At 51.0% G+C, this 27,537-nt stretch overlaps 1 protein-coding gene across 2 annotated transcripts; it reads left to right on the top strand.

The window, feature by feature from the left end:
- Nucleotides 1-16,097: 16,097 nt before the first annotated feature.
- Nucleotides 16,098-18,028, top strand: LOC127343103 (protein CHUP1, chloroplastic). 2 transcript variants are annotated; one of them, XM_051369188.2, is made up of 6 exons: nt 16,098-16,610; nt 16,715-16,846; nt 16,928-17,109; nt 17,207-17,336; nt 17,435-17,617; nt 17,727-18,028. In XM_051369188.2, exons 1-6 carry the CDS (start codon nt 16,236-16,238, stop codon nt 17,766-17,768), a joined length of 1,044 nt encoding a protein of 347 aa, XP_051225148.1. In that variant the 5' UTR covers nt 16,098-16,235; the 3' UTR covers nt 17,769-18,028. The 2 variants fall into 2 exon arrangements, with proteins under 2 accessions (XP_051225148.1, XP_051225147.1); XM_051369187.2 differs by having other exon boundaries at nt 17,720-18,025.
- Nucleotides 18,029-27,537: the final 9,509 nt, after the last annotated feature.

Genomic DNA, 27,537 nt, shown 5'->3' on the forward strand with positions numbered 1-27,537 from the left:
CCCGACAATTAAGCACAATGAGGAGAAGACAACCATCTAGTTACTGCTATGGACCCATAGTCCAGGGGTAGACTACTCACACATCACTCCGGAGGCGACCATGGCGGCGTAGAGTCCTCCGGGAGATGATTCCCCTCTCCGGCAGGGTGCCGGAGGCGATCTCCTGAATCCCCCGAGATGGGATTGGCGGCGGCGGCGTCTCTGGAAGGTTTTCCGTATCGTGGCTCTCGGTACTGGGGGTTTCGCGACGAAGGCTATTTGTAGGCGGAAGGGCAGGTCAGGGGGCCACACGAGGGGCCCACACTACAGGTCGGCGCGGCCAAGACCTGGGCCGCGCCGCCCTATAGTCTGGCCACCTCTTGGCCCCACTTCGTCTCCTCTTCAGTCTTCTGGAAGCTTCGTGGCAAAATAGGACCCTGGGCGTTGATTTCGTCCAATTCCGAGAATATTTCCTTACTAGGATTTCTGAAACCAAAAACAGCAGAAAACAACAACTCGCACTTCGGCATCTTGTTAATAGGTTAGTTCCAGAAAATGCACGAATATGACATAAAGTGTGCATAAAACATGTAGATATCATCAATAATGTGGCATGGAACATAAGAAATTATCGATACGTCGGAGACGTATCACCTGCACACTTGAATAAACCGCATAATTCATGTAAGAACAGTAAATGATCTCCAGGATGGACAGTTCCATCCCCTGCATAACGGTTATCCACACCACGTTCAATAATTTTCATAGGTATTTTGTATGGAACCTCTTCCTCACCTGGTGCCTCATCCACTACCTTTGCTGTAGTAGTAGATTTTCCAAATAAAAATTCAAGAGAAGATCTCTCCATAATGAATTATGGCAGTAGGCAGAAATAAAATCAGCACAAACAGTAAAAGTTTCCCTTACCAATTCCACTTACCAATAGCGCTTCACTCCCCGGCAACGGCGCCAGAAAATAGTCTTGATGACCCACAAGTATAGGGGGTGTATCGTAGTATTTTCAATAAGTAAGAGTGTCGAACCCAACGAGGAGCAGAAGGTGTTGACAAGCAGTTTCGATGAAGGATTCACTGTAAATGCTCACAAACAAGTATTCAGGGGGTTTTGATGTAGCAGTTGAATAAAGTACGAGTAAGTAAAGTGCGAGAGAAATAATTGCAGCGAGTGGCCCAATCCTTTTTAGCACAAAGGACAAGCCGGTTTGTTTACTTATAATGACCAAACGTTCTTGAGGACACACGGGAATTTAGTCTAGTGCTTTCGCTTCATATAGCTGATTAATCTTCATTGTTTTGATAAGTGTTGTGTGGGTGAACCTATTGTCGTTGCCTAATCGACGGTACCTCGGAGGAGGGATCCTCACGAGGGGGAGAAGAAGTAGGGGCCATAGGGCGGAGTGCACGCGGGACGGTGGTACGCGAGTTACCCAGCTTCGGAACACCTGCACGATGACAGGGCCTACTGCTGCTTGTCTGGAATTATCTGGGCGCTTTCGCGTTGTTACAATGAGTTGTGGTTGTGCCTCTAGGGCTCCCAGGATCCGGCTTATAAAGGCGCACGGATCTAGGGTTTACATGGAGAGTCCTAGCCGGATTACAGATAGCCTAGCTACGGTACAATATCTTGCCGTGCACGTCACGGATCCGCCTTCCATATACGCCGTACTGGATCCGGGTTCCTCATGGGCCTCCGCGGATCCGGGTTCCTCCTAATGTCGGTACGGATCCGCCATCGATCCCGGGGCCGGACTTCTTCCTTCATGATCAACAGCAACTGGGCCGCCCGATGGGCCACATGCCTCATCACCATCTGTGGGCCACCCGGGCTTGCCGGATCTAGGCACTGTCGATGGTACACCCATGAAGTATACCCACAACAGTAGCCCCCAGAGTTCTCCGAGTTTCGCCTGCAGTTTCCGCCATGCTTGCACCTTAGGTTTCCGGCATCGTTGGTAATGCGGAGAAATTTGAAGAACTCCAACTTCACATTTTCTTCTTTCTTAACCTTTAGTCAGAAAATCCCCCATCCTGCGGGACTTCATCCATCGACAGTTTCAAACATGTCTCCGGGTTACTCCCCTGCTTGTGAATGAGAATTACTTATCTTCACGCTTTTACCCGGAATCTTAATAGACTCAAACGGTTCCGCCAATTCTGGCGCCATTTTCGCGCGATTTGTGCGGTAACTTATCTCTAGCCATTTTTACCGTTAGGGTTTGGGACACGTGTCACGCATCCAACGGCGCGACGCTTGCGTTCCGACCATAGGATGCGGAGCACGAATCTCGTCCCTCAGCCAATAAATATCCGCCGTCGACCCTAACTCCTCATTCACCCCCCTTTCTCACCTCTCCACGCAGCGCCGCTCGCAAGCTCTTCCTCCGCCGTGCCGGAACCCGCCGGAAAAGTCACCGGAGCATCACCGGAGCGAGTTCACCACCGTGGTGTTCTTCGTGTTCTTAACTCCGGCGAGCCACCGTACGAAAACCTCGTCGCCGGCGACTCCGACCACCGCGAAGTCCATTACGGTAAGTTCTCCGAGCTTCGATCCTTTGCCGTAGTTGGTAGGGATGATCGCTAGGTTGACGATGTGGATCCGACTAAATTACGTTTTCCGCCACTGCTTTTCCCTTCAGATGTCTTCTGTGACTCCGCCTCCAACCTCCGAGCCCATCATGGCAACTCCCATCTCCTCCGCCCCTCCACCCTTCGCCCCGGTCCACCTGGATCCCCTCAAGGATTCCGGCAAGGACACCGAAGGAACTTCTGCTAACCCGGAGACAGCCTCCGGGGAGGAAAAGGCGGAACATAAGGCGGAAGAAATCGCCGCCAAGAAATCCAAAGCTCGTCAGCGAGACGCTGAAGCCAAAGGGAAATGGTGGCCCTGCACCACCACTGACACGGAGCTGAAGAACCTGGAGACAGAAGGTTTTCTGCTCCCCGGAAGCTGGCGAACAGTTCCGGGTTCCCTGGCTCCAGCCCCACAGGATGGCGAGATGGTGGTCACAAAGGCGCTGGTGGAGCGAGGTTTCTCTTTTCCGCCATCGGATTTCTTCTCGGAAATCCTGAAGGCGTACGGGCTCCAGCCCCACAACATATCGCCGAACAGCGTCCTGGCGATTAGCAACCATGTCACTCTCTGCGAGGGCCACCTCCGGGTAACTCCCGAACTTCCCCTCTTCCAATACTATTTCTCTGTCAAGAAGGAGAAAATCCGCCAGACCTCTGAGTTGGCGACTTGCGGATCCATCACCTTCATGCTCCGCCCCGGCCGCGTCTACCCCCATACCGACCGCCACGAATCCGCGCGGTATTGGTCCGGAGGCTTCTTCTACCTGAAGGACGTCTCCGTCCAGGCGGGCAACAGGAGACTTCCATTATTCAAGAACAGCCCCGCCAGTGAAACTCCGGCATGGACACAGTGCCCCCACTTCTCCGACTCGCCTCAGCTGATCCGCGCTGTTAGGCGGATCTGCAAGCTCACGGAGGAGGGGCTGACGGGGAAGGACTTAACCCTTTCCTGGTTCACCAAGCGGATCCAGCCGCTCCAACACAGGGACCGCCTGATGTTTCAATAAACAGGGCGCGACGACCCAATGCGCGCCACGAAAGACAATCTCTCCGCCGACGCCATCGACAAGAGGATCCGGGTTCTCATCAAAATCCCACGTGAACTCCATGTTCACGTGTGCAACAAAGACATCCACACAAATGGTTCCGGAACCACGGTACGTCGTCTCGACTTTAGTCTATTGCTTCTCTTCAAACTTTTTTGTCTAAGTGTTTAACTTTGCATTAGCTCGAGGCGCTTGAAGAAGACGAACTCGGAACTCTCCTCCGGGTTCCTTCCACCGGCAACGCGGATCCGGAAGCTGCATCGGAGGCGGAAGCTCCCGAGGCCCCACGCCCTGCTAAGAGGAAGAAGCCGGCTCCTTCCAGCCCCTATGCAAAACGCGCCCGCGAAGTGCTTAGCACTGCGGCCACCCGGAAAGCGGAGGCGGAGAAGAAACGCCTTTCACTGATTAATACCAGCAACAAGGGGCAGCCTGCCATCCAGCATTTCTTCAAGCCTTCCGGGTAAGCTTCTACTTCCGAGATCCAAGTTCTGGTTTCACGCTCACTCTTATACTTTTATGTTTTTTCTGAAGCTCCGGAAGCCAGCCCCCCAAGGCCCCAAGGGTCCCGAAGAAAAGAGCCAGGCCATCTCCGGCATCTATTCCTATTACTCCTGAGGTTGAAGTTCCGCCCAAGGCTTCATCCGCCTCCAAGCCGGATCCGAAAGATGTCATCAACCTTGATGACCTTCCTGAAGATCCCGCTTACCATGGCGACTCCGCCAAGGGGACCTCCTCACCCGTTCCTCCGCAAGATCAGCCAAGCTCCGCTTTCGCGGGGCCCACAGGAGAAGAACAGGAGCAAAAGGCAAAGCTCCTTCAAGTTACCAACGCGACTCGAGTCAACCTCCAACCGACTCCGTCCCTTCAAAAGCTTACCCTTGCACAGCGTCACGCGGAAGTTTCCGCCATGCTTAACAAAGTGTGGGGAAAGCCGGACGAGGAGATGCGAGAGCTCGCCGACCTGGAGGACAGCCTGAAGGAGTTTTTCACCAAGCACAAGGAAGTGCGGCAGGTGATACTAGCCCCCAAGCATTGGGTGATATATTTCCGTGTAACATGTATTAGCCGATGCTTTCCCAAAATGTACCTTTAGGCGGAAATTCGAAATATTTATCCCAAGACTTTGAATTCTTCGCTAGCCACCCAGATTTTAATATCCGACTAACTTTTTGCTGCTTCGTAGACCACGCGGAAACTGCACGAAGATCTGCGCGTGCACGTGCTGGAGCAAATCGCGGAAATCGAGGGGCTACGCCAGCACGCGGAAAATAGCCAAAAAGATATCCAGCTGCTTGAGACCCGCCTTCAAGGTACGAGATCCGGGTCTTTACTTTTTGTGCTGACATAGTTGTTCAGGATGCATAATATGTGCAACTTTCTGCCTTCAGAAGAAACTGCCAAGCACTCCTCGTTTGATGAGCTATCCGCCAAGGTCAAGGTGCTTGAGGCGGAGAATGAATCCCTCAAAACCTTCATCCAAGAATCCTCCAGTAAGGAGACTGAGGCGAGGAAAGAACTCTCCGAGAAGCATGCCCGCGACCTGGCGGAGCTGAATGAAAAACTGGAGAGAAGCCAGGGTCGCGTGATCTCCGTGGTAGCCAAGAACAAAGTTCTGAAGCGGAGGCGGAGGCCATCGACAAACTTATCTTCCGTAAGCATTTTTCCGTGTCGTTGCTCCGACTATCTTATATGCTTGCTCTCTAACGGAACTGGACCTTCTTCCACAGCAAGCCTTGGCTTCGAGTGGTCAAAAGAGTCGAACCTGAAGAGGACGGAGGCATACGATGAAGCGCGGATTTCAATTGATGCGTTATTTGAAGCCTGTCGCGGAATCGCCAAGACTCTGTCTCTGAAGAAGGCAAAAACCACGATCATCGATACGATGACCAAACTTATGGAGCAAGTGCCGGATTTCATCAAAGACTGGCAGAAATCTTCAGCACGCGGAGTCGCCTCCCTAGTCTTGGCCACCTGCAAGGCTCACTTCCCCTCGCTCAACCTGGCGGATGTTGCACGCGGAGCCCCCAAGGGTTCCGACATGGGTGCCCTCCTCGCGGAAACCCAAGGCTATGAGCAGTTGTTTGTCAGGCGAGTGGATCACTCGTTCTGGTATAACAAACACGATCTGCCCAAGGGATTTTCCGATGCAGAGGAGGAGGAGGCAGGCGAGCCGGAGTATTATGGAGAAGGCTCCGGGTCAAGCGGCGAGCATTCCGGAGGAAACTCTGGTGACGACTCCGAAGCCGGATCTGGTGACAGCGACGACGGCTCCACCTACCAGGAATCTGAAGAAGAGGACTCCGAGTAGAGTTCCTGTTTTAGACAATGAAACAAGTTGCATCATTTTGGCCCCAGAGTGGGTTTGTAATAAGACTTTAAATTCTTAAGTAGCTAGGAACGAAACGATTATGCATGGGGCAGAAACACTTATCCTGCTATCCGTTAATGTTATGTGCATGTTTCGTTTTGTGTCGGAAAGCAAGTGCTGACTTCGTTGTTTTTCGGCTTGCCCGCTTGACCTTCCGCGAGCCGGAAGACCTTAGCCGGAAACGCTCGCCAGCGGCGACGAAGCCCAATGGCAATCCGTCAATAACCGCGGAAACAAGCCCCCAAGCATAGGTGCCGGAAATCGCTACTAGGAATCCACGAGTTCGCAACAGACAACAACTTAATCAGAAAACTTAAGCTTACGTCCTAAAGGACGATTTTTGAAAATCACAACTTTTATACACGCCTAGGCGGAAAAATCCAGCTCTGCGGTTTTAGTCGGAAAACATACATGATCTAAAAATGAACAAGTAAAGGAGGTAAAAGACTCAAAGAGTGAACCATAGGCTTTATTTCATTGATCATGTATAACTATTACAGAGTTTTGTAACTCGAAAAAAATATACTAAGTGTAGAAAGGACGTAGCTGTGCGATGTTCCAAGGGCGATCTGTCTCATCGTAGATGTCATCCGGATCCTCACGCTTGCGTTTCCGGTGCCAATTAGCAGGTCTATCCCTCAGCTCGCGGAAATCAACAAGGTAGTACGACCCGTTATGAAGCACTTTACTAACGATGAAGGGTCCTTCCAATGGAGATTGCAACTTATGGTCTTTCACCTGTCGAAGGCGGAGGACCAGGTCTCCTGCCATGAAGGAGCGATTCCGAACTCGACGACTGTGATAACGTCGGAGCTTCTGCTGGTAGATGGCGGAGCGCTGGTCAGCTAAGTTCCGAGCTTCCTCGATCAGGTCCACATATAGCTGTCTGGCCTCGTCAGCTGTTTCTTCATTGTAGGCGGAAACTCGCGGCGAATCGTGGATGATGTCGGAGGGAAGCACGGCTTCGGATCCGTATACCAGGAAGAATGGGGTAAACCCTGTTGATCTGTTAGGGGTAGTTCTTAAACTCCACAAAACAGCTTCCAACTCGTCAGCCCAAGCTCCAGCTGCCTGTCGCAGCGGTTCTTCAAGGCGCGGCTTAATTCCTGATAATATTAGACCGTTAGCCCTTTCAACCTGACCGTTGGATTGTGGATGAGCCACAGATGCAAGGTCCAGTCGAATCCCTACTGTCTCGGAATAATCCCTCAATTCTCCTTGAGCGAAGTTTGTGCCATTATCTGTGATTATGCTGTGTGGGATGCCGAATCTCATCACGAGGCTGCAGACGAATTTTAGTGCCGTAGCACCATCGGCTTTTCTCACTGGCTTTGCCTCGATCCACTTGCTGAATTTGTCAACAGTGACCAGAAGGTATTCAAAACCGCCAGGAGATGATCTTTTTAACTTACCAACCATATCGAGCCCCCAGACCGCAAATGGCCAGGTGATAGGTATGGTCTTCAGCTCTTGGGCTGGAGCGTTTGGTTGAGTAGCGTAGTACTGACAACCTCGGCAGGTCTTGACTATTTTGTCAGCATCTTCTTTAGCTGTGAGCCAGTACAAACCTAACCGAAAAGCTTTTGCAACGAGCGATCTGGGGGCGGCATGATGCCCGCAGTCCCCTGCGTGGATCTCTCTGAGGATTTCAATGCCATCTTGATTGGAGACGCATTTGAGAAATACCCCTGCTGCACTTCGTTTGTAGAGCTGACCATCAACAATTGTGTAGGATCTCGCTCGTCTGACGATCTGTCGCGCAAGGACTTCGTCCTCTGGCAACTTCTGATCGATGAGGTAGTCCAGGAAAGGCTGTGTCCAAGCCGGAATGATAGCCATCACCTCCCTAGCCGGAGATACTGCCACCTCTGGGTTTTCCGGGTTAGCGCCCTTAACTGAGGGTATCCGGAGATGCTCCAGGAAAATGCCAGGCGGAATTTGCTTCCTGCCGGATCCGAGCTTGGATAGCATGTCTGCCGCTGTGTTATCGTCTCTTCTGACGTATTTGACTTCGTATCCGAGGAACCACTTGGCGATCTCATCAACTTCGTCTCTATAGGCCGCCATGACGGAGTTCCTGGCGTTCCAGGTTCCGGCTACTTGTTGTGCCACCAGGTCGGAATCTCCACAGCATATGATGTGCTTGATCCCAATTTCCTTAGCGATGCGCAGACCGTGTAGTAGAGCCTCGTATTCCGCCATGTTGTTTGTAGCTTCGAAGTGGATCTGCAGAACGTACTGCAGTTCTTCTCCGGTAGGGGACTTCAGGGTGACTCCGGCTCCTGAGCCTTGATGCTGCTTGGATCCATCGAAGTGCATGACCCATGTTTCTAGTTCCGGCTCCAGACTTGCATCCGGAGCTTCTGTCCAATCTGCGACGAAATCTGCCAAGACTTGGGATTTAACCGCAGTCCTAGGCTTGTAAGCGATGTCGAAGGCGGATAATTCGATGCCCCATTTAGCCGTACGTCCTGTTGCGTCAGCGTTGTTGAGAATTGTTGACAGCGGAGCCTTGCTCACAACTGTTACTGGGTGCTCTTGGAAGTAGTGTCTCAACTTCCGGCTGCCTAGGAACACTCCATAGGCTAGCTTCTGAAAGTGAGGGTATCTTTGTTTTGACTCCGTCAGCACCTCGCTAATGTAGTAGACAGGTCTTTGGACGTCATATTCATGACCTTCTTCCTTTCGCTCCACCACGATGACGAGGCTAATGACCTTGTTGGTAGCTGCCAGATAAAGGAGCATTGGCTCTGACTCTGCTGGGGCTGCCAAGATAGGTGGGGAGGTAAGTATTTCCTTCAACCCCCGAAGAGCTGCGTCAGCTGCGTCGTCCCAGACAAATTTGTCTGTTTTCTTCAGCAGCTTGTACAGAGGTAGCGCCTTCTCGCCAAGACGGCTAACAAACCTACTAATTGCTGCGACGCAACCAGTTAGTCGTTGCACATCTTTGAGACAAGTTGGCCGTTTGATACACAGGATTGCCTTGATTTTTTCCGGGTTAACCTCAATGCCTCTGTGAGAGACTATGAAGCCAAGGAGTTTTCCGGCTGGCACGCCAAAGACGCACTTCAGCGGATTGAACATCATCTTGTACCTGCGGAGATTGTCGAAGGTTTCTGTGAGGTCGCTGATCAAGTCGGATCCTTTCCGGGTCATGACCGCGATGTCGTCGACGTAAGCGTGCACGTTCCGGCCAATTTGGTCCTTCAGGCACCGCTGCATCGTACGTTGGTAGGTGGCACCGGCATTTTTCAAACCAAAAGGCATAGTAACATAGCAGTAAGTACCAAACGGGGTAATGAATGAAGTCGCCTTTTGGTCGGATTCCTTCATCCGGATCTGATGATACCCGGAATACGCATCAAGAAAACACAGAAGTTCCGCCCCCGCCGTCGAATCAATGACTTGGTCAATGCGCGGCAAGGGGAACGGATCCTTCGGGCAATGCGTGTTCAAGCCAGAGTAATCGATGCACATTCTTAGTATTTCAGTGTTCTTTTTGGGTACAAGGACGGGATTCGCGACCCAATCGGTGTGGATAACTTCTATTACAAAACCTGCTTCTAGTAACTTTGCTAGTTCCATTCCTATGGCGCGGCGCTTCTTATCTCCAAAGCGTCGCATAGCTTGCTTCACCGGTTTAGCCCCCGGATTTATGTTGAGGTAGTGCTCGGCGAGTTCCCTAGGTACTCCGGACATGTCAGAAGGTTGCCATGCGAAGATATCCATGTTAGCGCGGAGGAACTCGACGAGCGCGTCTTCCTATTTGGGGTCCATGTTGGCTCCGATTGAAACCTGCTTGGAAGAGTCGCCTTTGATGAGGTCGTGCTTCTTGGTTTCTATCGCGGCCTTGAAGGAGGTTTTCTGCTCGGAGATCTGCTTCTTGGTGGTCTGCATCTCAGTCGGATCCACCGCGGCTCTGTAGCCTTTCAGCTCTTCTCCAGATATCACAGACTCTGCGAAGGCGGCTTCGCCTAACTCGCACTCATGAGCCTTTTTGTAGTCTCCGGATACGGTAATCATACCTTTAGGACCCGGAATCTTGAGCTTGTTGTAGATGTAGCACGCTCTTGCGTGGAACTTGTGGTAAGTGGGCCTGCCGAAGATGACGTGGTAGGAGCTCTTGAAGGGCACAACTTCAAACGTGATCTTCTCTTCGCGGAAATTATGAACATCGCCAAAAGCCACGGGAAGTGTGATGCTGCCGAGGGAATTCGCCTTCTTACCCAGAACCACGCAATGAAACTCAGTGTTACTGTGTTTAAGCTGTTCCTTGGTGAGGTTCATCCGCTCTAGAGTCTCCAGGTACATGATGTTCAAGCTGGCTCCGCCATCCATGAGGCACTTGGAGAAGTCATACCCATCTATGCGGGGACTTACAACCAAGGCGTAGCATTCCTTTGGCACAATTGCGGGGTGATCCTTCCTATCAAATGTGCACGGGATTTCCGACCACCTGACGTACTGCGGCACAGCCGGAACTATGGCGTTCAGGATCCGGGTAGCTGACTTGGAAGCGCGTACTGTTGGGGTCCCAAGGAAAGTGTGGTAAGCCCCCACGCTCTTTTTATCGAATGGATTGGATTTACCTGCGGATCCTGCCTTGGGATCCGGCGAGTTATCATCCTCATCCATCGCCTCAGAACTATCTTCCTCTTTGTCCTTGTTCTTGCCCTTGCGACCTTTGCCGCGTGGGCGGTGCTTCCGGGCGCGCTTGTATCCTGCCTCCGGGTCGTTCTTTAGATCATTGACCCACTTGCAGTTGCGGTTGGTGTGAGTGGACTTCCCTGTAACCGGATCCAGGTGGGCCAGGCAGGGCATATCTCTGTACTCCTCGTAGGTTTGCGGGGCGCGGGATCCGCCAGCTGTGACCTCGGAGGTATGCTGCTGACCCCTGCCGGCTCCGCCTCCACGTCCGCGTCCTCTTCCGCCTCCTGAACCTCCGCGTTGAAACGCCATGGCGACCATCTCGGATCCGCCACTCTTCTGGTCATCAGGGTTCTTGCGCTTATGGCTGCTGCTGCTACCGTTGTCACGGTTCTTCTTTTGTTGATGCAGGGGAATTGCCGTTGCTGCTAGATCTCCGCCTGCGTCGTCATCGGCGGCAGTATGATCGCTGGCGATGGTGATCATGTCGTCCAACGTCAGTTTGTTTGCATTGACCAAGCAAGTTAGCTTGTGTCGTAGCAATCCTCCTCGCTGCAAGCCCCCAATGAAGGCGTGCATTGCTGTGCGGTTGTCGACGTTCTCGCACTCGTTTCTGCATGCCAACCATCGGGTGAGGAAATTCCTCGATGTTTCGCCCTTCTTCTGGATACATGCCTGCAGGTCGCTTGTTGTGGCAGGTCTCTTGTAGGTGCCCCTGAAGTGTTTCTCGAAAGCGTTCTTCAGGTCAAACCAGCAAAAGATGGAATTCTTCTCGAGGTCGCTGAGCCAGATCCGGGCTGGACCTACAAGGTACAACTGAAGCATGCGGCAGGCGATGTTAGGGGTTCCTTCGGCGAAGGTTACAGCATTATAGTAATCCTCGATCCAGGTATCCGGCCTTTCCGTGCCATCATAATTCTTCAGATTTCCGGGTAGCTTGAGATTCATCCTTGGCTTTGGTTCCTCTCGAATCATCCTGCCAAAGCATTTTGGGCCAATGTAATCAGATCTGTACTCATTGAGGCGTTCTCGGGCGTCGCGCGGGCCGTGGCGAGGAGATTGTGAACGAGAGCGAGATCTCCGACCGTTGCCTCCGCCTCCACCTCCGCCGCCACCGCTAGGTGGTGGTGAGGGAGACCTGCGAGGTGGGCGGTCCGATTTCTTGCTTCCGCCATCTGATTCTCCTCGGCCTTCTCGGTGCTGGCTCCGGCTCCTGTGGCTGCCTTCGCCATGGCGCTGGCTGCCCTGGTCGTTCGGGCGAGGTTCTCGGGTCGCGGCTCCGGCGAGGCTCTGGGTCGCGGCTCCGGCGAGGCTCTGGGTCGCGGCTCCGGCGAGGTTCTGGGCCGTGCTCCTCATTCCGACTCCTCCTGGGCTCGGGCTCATGAACATTGTTCTGGTTCCGGCGAGGTTCCGGCGAGCGCTCCCTGTTTCTGTTTCTTGGCAGCACGTTGTCGCGGATAATAATTCCACCATGCCCTGGGGGCCTGGTGTTTCCGGCGGGACTACGGCGGCGAGGGGGTCGCGGGTAACCATTGGGCGGAGGAGAGGGGTTGCGATATTTGTCTCGTCCAGGATACATTGCATCCTTTCCCTTCCTTGGATCTGACGAAGGCGTCTTTGACGGAACGGGGATCGGATTTGGGTGTTCCCTGGTTCTTCTTCTGCGCTCCGAGGATCCGGTGTGTGATTCGTCATCGGGATGCCGATCGGCGCGGGCGTCCTTCTGCGCGGTAGATACACAGTTATCCGGATTGGATTCCAACCTGCGCGAAGTATCCGCCTTGCTTTGCTGCTGCATTGCTGAAGCGACAAGTGTGCGGAGGTAGTTGATATCAACCTCTTCGTCCTTCTTCTTCAACAGCTCCGCAGCTTTTAGCATGTTGTCCTTTGGGGTTTCCAGCGGCCGGTGCTCTGCGGGCGTGGCGAAGTTGATCCTGCGAGGCGGAATTGCTTCTCTAACAATTCGATCGGCCTCCGCCTGCGCATAGGTCATCTTTACTTCCCACTCTTTCGCCATGCTCTTGACCTGCTCGAGTGTGGCAGTAATTTCGCGATCCTGTCTGTCAAATTGGTCCGCCAAACCTGCAGCTTGCTCCCTTTCTTCCCTTAATGCGGCTTCGGTATCGGCGAGCTTCTTGGCTGTGGCCAGCATTTCCTGTCTGGTGGCCTCTAGAGCCTCCAGATCTGCGGCGTCGCCCGGGGTTATAGGTTTGTTAAGAACTGCTCGCGCCACCATCTCCTCAGCTGACAGGAGTTCCTCCGAGGAAGAATCCCTGCGGGGTCGCTCCCGAGACATTGGAGATCCTTGGTGGGATGGTTGAGGGTCGGATTGGCTGGTTGGTTCTTCAGATCCAGTTTGTCCCAGCGCTGCTACCGTTGCGAGATCCTGCTTAGGCTGGGCGGAGTCGACTTCAGGCTGATCACCGAAACCGTACTCCCCTAGCTTGCGAACGAAGTCATCAGACTCCATGGAGGGGGTATCTCCCGAAATTGGGCTCAGATTGCCCAAAATCGACTCTTCAACCGGAGCTTCGCTTCCTCCGGCAGGCTCAGCCTGATCCGGATCTGCGCCGTTTTCCGGTGCCTCTACCTGCTCAGGACCAGCTCCGTCTTCTTGAGGGGCGGTTCCGGCGGTATGGGCCAAGAAGTGTACGAAGTGGCACCTCTGCTTTTCTAACACCTGGGAGACCCAGGCGGATCTGCATTGGTCTTCCACCGTTGTTTCCTGCACAGGGGCGGATTGGGTGGGCTTTGAAAATTCCAGATCCGAGGCGGAATCTTCCTTAGGAAGCTCCTGCATCTTAGATCGGATCTTCGCGACAGCGTCCAGCTCTGCGGCGGTCGCGTCTGCGTTACTTACCAGTGGGTTTCCGTCGGAATCGACGGTTTCCCCGATGAAGATGTGTATGCCGCCAATTGGGACGATGGAGAGCTTGAAGGGGTTTGTTCTAGCCGGAATCCAACACTCATCCGGAGGGACGATCGGCAGATTTCCGGCGTAGAGGACGCGCCCCACAGCGATGGTGTCGTCGTAGCTTCCCATGGCGGAACCCTCCCGGTTCCGGCCTCCAGACGCCACAGGCCCCACGGTGGGCGCCAACTGTCGTTGCCTAATCGACGGTACCTCGGAGGAGGGATCCTCACGAGGGGGAGAAGAAGTAGGGGCCATAGGGCGGAGTGCACGCGGGACGGTGGTACGCGAGTTACCCAGCTTCGGAACACCTGCACGATGACAGGGCCTACTGCTGCTTGTCTGGAATTATCTGGGCGCTTTCGCGTTGTTACAATGAGTTGTGGTTGTGCCTCTAGGGCTCCCAGGATCCGGCTTATAAAGGCGCACGGATCTAGGGTTTACATGGAGAGTCCTAGCCGGATTACAGATAGCCTAGCTACGGTACAATATCTTGCCGTGCACGTCACGGATCCGCCTTCCATATACGCCGTACTGGATCCGGGTTCCTCATGGGCCTCCGCGGATCCGGGTTCCTCCTAATGTCGGTACGGATCCGGCTTACTGATCCTGGGCCGGACTTCTTCCTTCATGATCAACAGCAACTGGGCCGCCCGATGGGCCACATGCCTCATCACCATCTGTGGGCCACCCGGGCTTGCCGGATCTAGGCACTGTCGATGGTACACCCATGAAGTATACCCACAACACCTATGCTAATGCACCGCCCTTCCTAGGACTAATACATACTTGTGATTATACCCCTTGCAAGCATCCGCAACTACAAGAAAGTAATTAAGATAAATCTAACCACAGCCTTAAACTCTGAGATCCTGCTATCCCTCCTGCATCGATATACCAACGGGGGTTCAGGTTTCTGTCACTCCGGCAACCCCGCAATTGGCAAACGAGTACAAGATGTATTCCCCTAGGCCCATAAAGGTGAAGTATCATGTAGTCGACGTTCACATGACACAACTAGAAGAATAACACCACAACTTAAATATCATAACATTGAATATTACTCAACCATAATTCACTACTAACATTTAGACTTCACCCATGTCCTCAAGAACTAAACGAACTACTCACGAGACATCATATGAAACATGATCAGAGGTGATATGATGATGAATAACAATCTGAATATAAACCTTGGTTCAATGGTTTCACTCAATAGCATCAATAACAAGTAGAAATCAATACCGGGAGAGTTTCCCCTATCAAACAATCAAGATCCAACCCAAATTGTTACAGCGGTGACGATGTGCAGCGGTGGAGACGGCGGTGATGATGATGTCCAGCTCGATGTCGGTGACGATGGCGTCGATTTCCCCCTCCGGGAGGGAATTTCCCCGGCAGATTTCAGCCTGCCGGAGAGCTCTTTTCTCTCTGGTGTTTTCCGCCCCGCAGAGGCGGCTGTGACTCTTCGCGACTATCCTCTGGAGCTTAGGTTTTCGGGACGAAGATGTACGCGAAGGAGAGGAGGCCAGAGGGGGCTGTGGGCCCCCTCCTCACAGGGCGGGGAGGCCAGGGCAGGGCTCGCGCCGGCCTATGAGGGGGGCCCATGGCGGCCCTCCTCGGCTCCTCCTTCTGGCTCTCTTCGTCTTCTGGAAAATAGGATTTTTCATATAATTTCCGTCAATTGTTGATCTTCTGAAATATTGCATTCTGACGGCGCTTTTTCCAGCAGAATCCTGACTCCGGTGCGCGATCCTCCAATAATCATGAAACATGCAAAATAGATAAAATAACATAAGTATCATCTCCAAATATAAAATATATCAATGAATAACAGCAAATTATGATATAAAATAGTGATGCAAAATGGACGTATCACTCACATCATTGTGGAATAGCCAAATTAATACATTATCTTTCATTCTTTTCCGCTTCACAATTCTCATCCATTTCCAAATTTAGCAAACCATATGACGTGTCGACAATCTCAACAAGCCTGAGTTAAATTGAGCTCTAAACCATCAATTTGTAAATTTATCATTTTTTCTCTAATTGCTCACTTCTGGAGCTATTTTAGTGGTTTTGTTCAAAACATTGCACTCCATAGAACAATATTAACCATTATAATTGGTAATTAGTATGATACTATCAAATATGAAAAATCAAGAGTTTATATGGCCATGGTTTTTCTGATCCCGAGCTCATATGCTCATGCTCCAATAAAAAATATAAAAAACTTATCTCTTTTGTGGAAACATAATTACGCTTGGTAATAATCAATTTATCTTTGATTAAATAATATATTAAGAGAAATAGTGCTTAATTCAAGATCGTTACATATTTTGGTTTGGCTTATTGATTTTTTAATACGTGTTTTCCATTGACATAGCTAGTGCCTAGTATAATAATATGGTTAACATCATCATATTGTGACATAAACCCAAATTCAAATGAATCAATGATCCCTACTTGTCCCTTTCAACGGAACAGATCACTCGTACTAATTTAGGAACGAATCCAGTTCCAGCCCTACATCACATTGCAAAAGTCAAAGCTTAAACTGCGTCCAGGCTCAACGACGCATGTGGAGTAGCAGAGTCAATACGAACAATGCAATTTAGCAAGGAACCGGTAGAGCAGACAGCGGAGACGTTCAGCTGCTTCGTCTGCAACTGCAAGCATCCCAAAGCGATATGAGCAAGATGGAGCGGTCTAGCTCCGACATGCGAGCTCCGAGGAAGCCGAACCCCGCGCCGCAGCGGACAAAGTCGTTGATCGGCCCATCACGCCCGCCAGGCGGCCCGCCGCCGCCTGGGCCTCCTCCGCGGCTGCCGGGAGGCCCTGCCTCGCCACCGCCATCTGTAGGAGGTCCTAGCAAGGTCGTGGGCAGCGGTGGTGACAGGATGCGCCGCGCGCCGGAGATCGTGGAGTTGTACCAGTCGCTGACGGGGCGCGGCGAGGTCAAGCAGACCGGCTCCCGAGGGCCCAGGGCGGCGTCCGGCGGGTCAACGGCTCCGAAGGGCGACTTGATGGGAGAGATGAACCGGAACTCCTCCCATTTCCTTGCAGTGAGTACGAAACCCGTTACCTAGTTCATCATCCTTGATCGCAAAGAATGCATGCATGCTTCTTATCACAGAAGGGAATGATTGTAATCCGGCCGGCGTTGCAGGTCCAGGCCGACGTGGAGACCCAGGGCGACTTCGTGCGAACCTTGGCCGCCGAAGTCCGGGAAGCAACCTTCGCGACCATCGAAGACGTCGTCGCGTTCGTGGCGTGGCTCGACCAAGAGCTCTCCTTCCTGGTGAGCATCGATCGGCTCGTTCCTTCGATCGGAAGCATGTCGACGATTGATTTAACTATTGATCAATATGTTTTTCTTCAGGTGGATGAACAAGCTGTCCTAAAGCACTTCCAATGGCCAGAGAAGAGGGCAGACGCATTACGAGACGCCGCCGCCAGGCACCAGTGGCTGGTACAGCTAGACAAGCAGATTTCGTCCTTCGTCGACGACCGCGCGCTCCAACACGACGCGGCCCTCGGCAAGATGTACTCCCTCTTCGAGAAGTAGGTCTTCCTGACTCCATTGCTGACTACGTACTGATCTGAAGATGTTGGTATGCATGGATGAGCTGACTCGAAAGCACCGCCTGTTCATTCTCAGAACTGAGAAGAGCGTCTTCAAGTTCGTGCTAGAACGTGATACCAGCGACGTAAAGATCAATCTTACATCGCGCTACAAAGAGCAGGACATCCCTGTTGGCTGGATGTCAGACACAGGTTTAATTGTCAAGGTGCATTTCGCTACTTTCTCGGCTACTATTAGCACCCTGGTGGCATACAGAGCATAGATTTGTCATCTTAATTCTCGCAATCGTTGTGATTTTCTCAGGTCAAGCTGGCGTGCGTGAACCTAGCAAGGCAGTACATGCTGCGGGTGGTCTTGGAGATTGACAGTTTATCAGGCACCAGCAAGAATCCGACCAAGGAAACTGCGCTCGCCAAACTTCTGAAAGAGCAAAACAGACAAGTGTTACTCCATCAGGGTGTCAGGTTCGCGTTCCGGGTTCATCAGGTACAACAAACAGAATCACATCGATCTTATCGTTTTCCTAATTTAGGTCTTGTATATAAACGAATGAAACTAATTAGCAGTATCGTGTTGCCTTGTTCTTAGTTTTCAGGTGGATTCACTGCCCACAGCTTGGCTGCTTTTAATGAGCTAAAACGACGAAGAACAAATTAACAACTTGTAAATTATCGCGGGTTTACTTTCCAATTTCCCATATGATAGACCAGAGCAAGTTAACAAACATGTGCTCTACCAGAAAAAGAGAACACCATGTAAATTATCGCAGGTTTCAGCTCTGAACTTTCACATTATGTACTCGATATGACAAATCGATGTGTGCAGGTTTTATGACTATGATTTTCTTGTTAAAATATATTTAGAAATTGAAGGTGTCATTAAATATTAATATTTTTATGTGTTTCTTGCATAATAAAGTTATTCTTGCAAAAAACAGCCTGACAAAACGTCAATGAAATGGATGTAAGAAATGTGCTATTTGTAACACAACCGAGTCTATCACTTACTTTTTTTTTCCTTTGCACACCTTGCCTGACAGCTCAATCTGTTGATATTATGGGACACTAGTTGAATGCCCGTGCTTCGCCACGGCTTAACAAATTTATACAATTGATAAAATCTATATGTACAAAACTAAAAACATAATTCTAGAACCCAAAATTTATACGTCGAAAATCCATTATTATTGTGTTCAATGCATAGCTTTGTGTGGTGGCTCATCGAAAATGAAAACGCGGGCATGTTATAGCCTGGCATCGAAAATGAATACACCAGATAATTCATACGCCCACGACAGTTCTTATAATAGATGAAAACAATAGTTCATAAGATAAAAATGGCCCGACATTTTATATAAGACATGAAAATCAGGCCTCTTAGAGCATCTCTAACAGAGCCCGAAAAAGTGCAAACCGAAAAAGTGGTTTTCAGTCTTCCGAAAACGAGAGTTCGTTCGAATTTGGCAGTGGCGCAGATTAGAAACCGTTAAAATGGAACTGAAAAGCGGAATTTGAAATGGCGCGGGTAAATTAGGCGATGATCATAGTTCGACATCAATTTGATGCCCCGATTGAGCATCAAAACATACATTGTTCATAAAATTAAAGCTACGTTACTGGTACACCAGCGGGCACTAGTTAGCTAAAGCAAAATGCGGCCACTATATTGACCTACGCGCGCGGCGATGCCGGTGGTGGCGCAGCGGTTCGGCGGCAGAGGGCGCCGACGCTGTCGTCGATGAGCTTCACGCATCGTCGGCGTCAAGCTCGACAATTTCGAGCTTGACGCGGCGGACGCGGGCCTCCCGGCGGGCCGCCTCGTATTCACGGACGAGGCGGACGGCTTCCGCCTCCTCCCGGCGGAAGCGCGCGCGAGACTCCGCCTCGCTGATGGCCTTGGTCTGCGGGAGGACGGCATCCTCGTCGTCGCTGTCGTGGACATAGTCCCCGGCGGAGAAGATGGTCGACCGCGCGAGGATGAGGTCCTCGTCGTCGCTGTTGTCCGCGACGGGGAGCCACAATGCGCGGCTTGACTGGCCGGAGGACGATCCCTCACCGGCGTTGCCGTACCTGGCGAGCTTCCCTAGGGGCGTGAGCCCCCAGTTCGTCCACCGGCAGGCGCTGCGCTTGCGCTCGCCCTCCGACCGGTTCCATTTCCGCCGCTCCGTGTCGGTGCGGAAGACGGGCGGGCGTGGCGGCGAGTCGCCGCCGCCCAATCCGGCGCCACGGCCTTGGGAGGCTCCACGGGACGACATCGCGTGGCGGCGGGCTTTCGATCGGTGGCTGGGGCAAGCTGGATTGCTCGCCGGAAATGGTCAGTGGCGGCGGCGGAGGGAGAGGAACGGCGGAGGGGAGTAGGGTTTGCGACCCAAACTCCCCTCCGTGAACCCTTTTAATAGGGGCCGTTCGGGGACTTGTTCGGGCCCCTGAATTTATTTTACGGGCCGGCCCATCTTTTCGGTCGCTGATCTGCGACACATTCGGCCCGAACCCGTAAATCCGCCGGAAAAGTTCGGTTCCGGCGGGATTTACGGGCTCTGTTAGAGATGCTCTTATAACCCCACGGAGAGCGTCAATATGGATGATGGACTCCATGGAGCCCATTTTCCAAAAAAAAAAAAATGAAATCAATATTTTGAAGTTTTAAAAAGTTCGGAAAAAGAATCTTAGATATACATAATGATGATTTCTACATGTGTGCAAAATAGCAATGCGGATTATAAAGTATTTCGGGCGGTGTAAAAATAACAAATTTCCAGATCTGTGTAAGGAAGACTGTAAAATTCAAAAACCCTAGATCTGTCAGTATTTTGTCATTTTCGTGTAGAACGGAATACAAACTATTTCCCATTGAGATTTGGCAGAACCATAGAATACATCGTATAAACATCCAGAATTTCTCTTTGGATTTTTTTTAAACTAAAAAATGTCGATTTCAAAAAAGACTAGGACATTTGCCCGTGCGTTGCTACGGCCTGATTTGGATTTAATATTACCCGATGTCTCGCCAATGAATGTACATGTGTCGTTATCGTCTTTGTCACACATGTCGGGTGGAATGAAACTGGTCAGTGAGAAGACGTTGCACCCATCATACCACCAAAGCATGCCTTTGTGACAAGATCGAGTTTGGAGAACAGAAATCCAAAGCGACGTCGACGTCACTGCCTCACAAACACCACCTAAACACACATGCTTGCCATAAGATTTGTTCTTCATATTTCTTGGGAATAAGAATTTTTTCGATTTTTGGCGATATTCTTGATGAAACACCGAATCCGATTTGTGATTTTTTTTTTATCTCGCATGTGACCCTGATTAGAGCCAGGTGTTCTCTTTACCTCGACCGATCCGATGTGCCTAAAATGCCTCCCTTCATTGTAATGATCAGTATTTAGCATATGCAACTCCTGAAGACAATACCCTTACAGTTTTAAGGATTGGGCACAGTAGAAGTTCTATTTTTCCTCAGACGAGAAAATATGTACCCTTACAGCTCAACTACATAGAGCACTTGAATACCAAGTCGCTTTGTCCACTCCACACAATGTGATGTTTGTCATGCCAGCCTACTAAGATCTACTAAGATATGACTGATTTCCACTGCCCAAATTTGCGTTGTTCGAATTTCTGGTTGCAACAACTATATATAGCAGATCACCCTCGCAGGCCAGTAGGTTCGTTCACGTCTTCCGCCTATCCATCGTCGCCGCCGCCGTTTTCCTCGGCTGCGCTCCCCTCGTCACCGGATCGCTCGCCACCGCCAACAAGTTCTTCTCCGTCAAGGTCTGCTCCGCCGGCTGCTGCATCTTCTTCGTCAAGTTCTTCCTCGCCACTGCTGCCTGCGCCCTCTCCTCGCATCCGCTGCGCGTGGAGACCCGGCGGCCGGCGTACCTTCGCCGAGGTTTTGGTCGGCAGGCCTCGCGGCATGGCGGGCAACCAGGCGCCCCGAGGACCTCCGTCCGCGCCCGGGGTGGTCGCTCCTCGCCCCGACGCTTTGGCGGGTGCGGTCGGCCGTCCTGCGGCGTCTCCGTTCGGTCAGCCGAGGCCACCGTACCAGCAGCCGGCTCCGCACCCGGGTTTCGGCCCTCCTCCACCTTCGCAGCAGTTCGGAGGGTTCGCGGGACGCCCCCCTCCTTACGTTCCTGGACAATATAACCCGCAGTATCAGCAGCAATTCTTCGGCGGGTATGCAGCTCCGCCGATGCAACATCAGCAGCCGCAGTTCGTCGGTGCGCAAGGGCAGCAACTACAGCATTTTGCAGCCCCTGCCGTGCAGCAGCAGCAGCAGGTGGCATCGGCGTCTGGGGTCCAGCGGCAAAAGAAGAAGAAGAAGAAGGCAGCCGGTGCGCAGGGGGTACCACCAGTGCAACAACCGCATGTCGTGGTGTCGACTGGAGTGGCTCCTCCCCAAGGCCAGTTCGTGCCTCAAGGCCACCAGGCGGGTTTTGACATGCAGACCTCTCAGTTGCAAGCTCACTCCCAAGCAGCCATCCAACCTCAAATTGTGGCTCAGGTGATGGCTCCGTTGGTTTCTGAGCATGTTGTGCCGATAGAGACCGTCAAGCCAAACAAACCGATCTGGTGCTGGAAGTGCTCTGTTGATTCTCATGCCGTCAAGGATTGTAAGGCTCAACATTACTGCTATATTTGTGATAAGAAGGCCCATCCAACTGTGAGATGCCCGGTGTTGAAGTATCCTAGACCTTCTGCTTTTGTAGCCGGAGTGGGTACTTATGAGACTTTTTTCACCACCTTGCCGGATAGTGTGGTAAAGGATGATCTTGTCCCAAATTCGTCCCCGGTGGCTAGAGTTGTTGTTACTGGTGAGGCGGTTACTACAGTTGTTATTCAGAAGCAAATGGCGCGGAGGTGCCCGGCCAAGCCTCAGTGGAAGTGGGAGGCTGTCCCGCATGGAGATAATGTTTTTCTCATTAGTTTCCCATCCTTTGAGGACCTTGATGTGGTGGATGGAATCCAGATGGCGGTTCCAGGTTTTAACTCCCAGATGTCTGTCTCTGTTTGGAAGCCTACGGATGTGCCACACAAGTTTGAGCTTGAACAGGATTGGCTGCATGTGGAGGGAGTGCCGCATAATGTTCGCCATTTTTGGGGTTTGTGGGCTGTTGGATCGCTGATGGGGAAGACTCTGGATGTTGATCTCCTCAGTTTGAGGCGCAGAGGAGTCGTTCGGGTTCTGGTCGCCATGTTTGACACTACTAAATTCGGTAAAAAGGATGCGGCGACCTTTGTGAAATCTGATGTGGTAGTGAAACTAAAGGGCTACGAGTTCCGTTTCAGTCGTGAGTCACCTTCTTATGTTCCTGAGGCAGATTTTGTTCCTTTTGTTTGGAGGAAGAAGGATGGCGATGGAGATGGAGGAAAAGGGAAGGAGCATGAGGATGCGATGGATACATCTGAGTTCGCGCAGGGCACATCAGATACAGTAATGCACCAGGCTCAGGGTTCTAGTTCCTCGACAGTGGCACCAGTTGGGTCTTCTCAGGTTGCTGCGGTCCTTCATGCAGTCACGCCTTTTAACTCCGATCCGAAGACTCCCCGGGGTATTGCTCTTGTGGCGGCTTTGCGTAAGTCGCATCCGTCGTTGGAGCGACGGTCGCCGACGGCTCTTGTGGGCTCGGACATGCAGCCACCTTTATCTTTGGTGGACGGACATTTTTCTTCGAAGGCGGTCACCGCGGAGGAGCTGAGTGTGGCGCTTTCCTCAGTGTCTTCTCCTTCGCAGCGATTGGTGGTGCAGGATGTGGCGTCGGAGGCTCTCGCCAAGAAGGTCCAAGTGACGCCGTCTACATCACGCGGGCGGCGAAACGTTCTTGGTCGGACCAGGCCTTCTCCGCCGCCAGGGGATGCTGCTCTTGCTTCCCACCCTGCTCACGGGCCGGGTGGAGGGCAGCTGTTACCGGCGCATGCAGGCGTGGATGGTGGTGAGCAGCAGATCCCGGCCGTTGGTGAGCAGCAGCTCACAGTCGTTGGGGAGCAGCGGCTCAAGTCTGTAAGTGAGCAAAAGCATACATACGTTCGTGAGCAGCAGCTCACATGCGCTGGGGAGCAGCAGCTCACGTCCATGTGTGAGCATGCACTCAAGTACGTTGGGGAGAAGCAGTTTACTTCCGCTCCTCTTGAGCACGGTCAGCGCGTGGCCGGGGCTGCACCTGCAGGTCGCGATGGAGAGCAGCAGCTCCTCCTTGCTGCTGACCAGACAGAGCGCCATGGGCCGGCGCGAGGCTGCGTTGGGGAGCAGCAGCTCCCCCTTACGGCTGACCAGTCAGTGTCACGTGGGCCGGCGAGTGGCGTCTCCCTGCCTGGGGCCGTCGCCGATAGGGTGCTTCGGCTGGAGATGGTGGTGCCGCGCGAGGGGAAGGGCGGGAGCTCGGAGGCGGTAGCTACGGTGGGGTCGGAGCCCACCGTCGCTGCTATAGCTCCAAGCTCGCCCCCCCTAGCCACGACGCCAAGGTCTCCGACGGTGACCACTGGGAGGGTGTCTACTCCGACCTCGCCTTCCCCGGTGGTCACTCCTCTTCGTCAACCGCTACACGCCACGCCGTCTCGCCGCAGCATGCGGCAAGTGACGGCTACAGATGGGGCGTTGGCCTCAGACGAGGATTCGTTGTCCAGGGCAATGAGGCGCAAGGCGGCCTCTAACTTGGACTCGACAGGTTCAGAACCATCCTCCAAGTCTTTTCTTAATTTTTCTACACAATCTATATCTGCGAAGTTGAATAGTGTAGGTGTTTCTTTGGGTTCTTCTGTGGGTACGGTCAATGTGTCGGCTAATGCTTTGAGACATATGGAGTTTGATCGATTAAAAGTCACTCCTAAGGTTTCTAGTAAGCCGGATATCTCACCTGTAGATGAGGATGAGCTGTATTCCGATACAGATGGTCAGCTCCTTTCTCATCTAGTTGGAGAGGTATCTGAGGTGGGTTTGGATGAGGCGGTGCTTAACTCAGTCTATGATCTGAAAGCTTCCAGCCGAAAATCTAAATCTTCCTCCACAAAAAAGACTGCTAGACCCTCTAAGAAGGCTAAGGTGTCAAAATCAACTGTTGTTTCCTAATGAATGGCATGTTTAAAAACAGCAGAGGTCTTCGAGACTTGGCTAAACACTTGCACATTGCAGAATGCATTAGTGATCATTCTTTAGATTTTATTGCTATCTCAGAGACCGGTAGAAGGGATTTCTCAAGAAGTTTGCTCCAACGCCTTTCTGGCGGGGTGGACTTTACTTGGGTCTCCCGACCACCGCGGGGTCGTTCTGGGGGCATGTTAATTGGGGTCCGTGACTCCTCCATGGAAGTGTTGCATATTTCGGGTGGAGACTATCATATAAAGCTCCATATCCGCAATAGGACCGACAATTTCGTGTGGAGTTTGGTCTCAGTTTATGGGGCTGCTCAACCTGAATTTAAACCTGCTTTTCTTCGTGAATTGGTTAATCTTACAAAGGATAATCCACACCCAATCATTATTGGGGGGGATTTCAATTTGTTACGATTTCCTCATGAGAAGAGTAGAGGCCATTTCGACCATCATTGGTCTTTCATGTTCAATGCTGTCATCGATAGTCTGGACTTGAGAGAGGTTACAATGTGTGGCAGGCAATTCACTTGGGCAAATTCCCTTTCGCCTACTACATATGAGAAGTTGGATCGCGTACTAATGGATTCTGAATGGGAATTGAAATACCCTATGGTTTCTGTACGCGCTTTACCTCGTATTGAGTCTTTATCGGATCATGCTCCCATTCTAATCACCACGGCAATCATAGGCCTTTGAGCAAACGTCCGTTCAAATTTGAACTTGGATGGCTCAACAGGGAAGGATTTGTCGATCTGGTGAGGACAGTATGGGAGAAACCGGTTGCTGGCCTTGACCCTATTCAAAGGTGGAATAACAAATTACGCGCTACGCGTAGATACCTTGGAGGATGGGCAAGACACATGACTGGGCAGCTAAAAAATGAGAAGCTCCAATTGTCTTCAATTATAGATGATATTGAGGCTCTAGCGGAGGTGAGACCACTAACTACACATGAAATTGAACTGAAAAGTCAATCAAATGCAAAGTTAGCCGGGATTCTCCGTGAGGAGGAACTCAAGTGGTATCAACGATCGAAAGCTCAATTTCTTACGGAGGGAGATTCGAATACAAGATACTTCCATAGTGTAGCCAATGGCAGACACAGGAAGAAACTTATTCATTCTTTAGTACAAGAAGAGGGCACTATCGAAGGTCACGAGCGGCTCAAATCTTATATTACAAATTATTACAAAGGCCTGTTTGGTGAACCTGAGGAATGTAATCTGTCAATGGATGAGAACCGGATAGATGACATACCTCAAGTTTCTGCCGAGGAAAATGCTTTTCTTACCGCCCCATATTCGGAGGAGGAAGTAAAGAAAGCAATTTTCCAAATGGAGCACAACAAAGCGCCAGGTCCGGATGGTTTCCCAAACAGAGTTTTATCAGACATTCTGGGACATAATCAAAAAGGACATGATGGATCTTTTTGCGGTGCTTCATGTGGGCCAACTAGAGCTCTTCCGTATAAATTTCGGAGAGATCATTTTATTGCCTAAGGTTAATGAGGCTGAAAGGATTCAACAATATAGGCCGATTTGCCTTCTTAATGTTTGTTTCAAGATTTTTACAAAAGCAGCTACAATTAGTCTTAATTAAGTAGCCGACCACGTGGTTCGCCCTACTCAAACGGCGTTCATGCAAGGAAGATATATCCTCGATGGGGTTGTTACCTTGCATGAAACAGTTCATGAGTTACATCGTAAAAAGATGAGTGGTGTTATCCTAAAGATCGACTTCGAAAAGGCCTATGATAAAGTTAAGTGGTCTTTCCTTCAGACAAACCCTCAGAATGAAAGGTTTTTCTGAGGAGTGGCGAGCTCTAATTCATAACTTTGTTTTTGGAGGAAGTGTCGCCATTAAAGTCAATGATGACGTTGGTAGATATTTTCAAACAAAAAAAGGTTTAAGGCAAGGTGATCCGCTATCCCCTATTCTGTTTAATATTGTGGCGGATATGCTTGCGATCATGATAGAGCGTGCTAAAGCAGATGGGCAAATTGAAGGAGTGGTTCCCCATCTCGTGGATGGTGGATTGTCTATCCTTCAATACGCCGATGATACGATTCTCTTTATGGAACATGACCTCGATAAAGCAAGAAATATGAAGCTGATCTTATCAGCTTTCGAGCAACTATCGGGATTGAAGATTAATTTCCATAAAAGTGAATTGTTTTGTTTCGGTGAGGCCCAAGACGATGCAAACCTTTATGCCGAACTATTTGGCTGCGGGTTGGGCCAGTTTCCTATCTCATACTTAGGTATCCCGATTCATTTCCGGAGACTTACGTTGGCAGAATGGAAACATGTCGAGGAAAGATTGCAAAAACGGTTAAGTAGTTGGAAAGGTAAATTGCTATCCCTAGGTGGAAGATTGGTACTCATTAATTCAGTATTAACCAATATGGTACTGTATATGATATCATTCTTCCAAATTCCAAAAGGTGTCTTGCGTCGCTTAGATTATTTGCGATCAAGATTTTTTTGGCAAGGGGATAGCGAAAAAAAGAAATACCGGCTTACTAAGTGGGGAGTTGTTTGTCGGCCGAAAGATCAAGGAGGGCTCGGTGTTCATGACCTTCAGGTTAAGAACAGGGCCCTGCTTGGGAAGTGGCTGGCTAAACTACTCACTGAAGAAGGGGTGTGGCAAACCATTTTGAAGAGAAAGTATGTTGGTTCAAAGGCAATATCCCAGGTCTCATGGAAACCCGGGGATTCACACTTTTGGGCTGGCCTGATGGCGACGAAGAGATACTTCTTCCCATTTGGATCTTTCTTGATCAATGATGGGACACAAATAAGATTTTGGGAGGATAAATGGCTTGGAGATTACCCTCTCCGACAACAATATCCAGCCTTATATAATATTGTGCGTCATAAAGGTGATACCTTATCCAAGGTAATGGAGTCTTCTCCACCTAATATGACGTTCAGAAGAAATCTTAATGGACAAAGGCTAGCATCATGGAATACCCTATTGCAGCGTTTGGAAGCTATCCAGCTGACAAATGGGCCAGATGTTTTTAGATGGAATCTAAATGAGAATGGAATATTCTCAGTTGAATCCATGTATACGGCCTTGATCCAACCCGTCGAGCCGGTATCTAATAATAAGCTAATTTGGAAGATGAAGATACCTCTGAAGACTAAGGTCTTTGCTTGGTATCTTCGTCGGGGGGTCATTCTTACTAAAGACAACCTTGCTAAACGCAACTGGCAAGGAAGTAAATCGTGTGTTTTTTGTCATCAAGATGAGACAATCAAACACTTATTCTTCCAGTGCCGGTTTGCAAAGTCTATATGGTC

Source organism: Lolium perenne, chromosome 3 (assembly GCF_019359855.2).
Source record: "Lolium perenne isolate Kyuss_39 chromosome 3, Kyuss_2.0, whole genome shotgun sequence".
In the NCBI taxonomy this organism is placed as follows: Eukaryota; Viridiplantae; Streptophyta; class Magnoliopsida; order Poales; family Poaceae; genus Lolium; species Lolium perenne.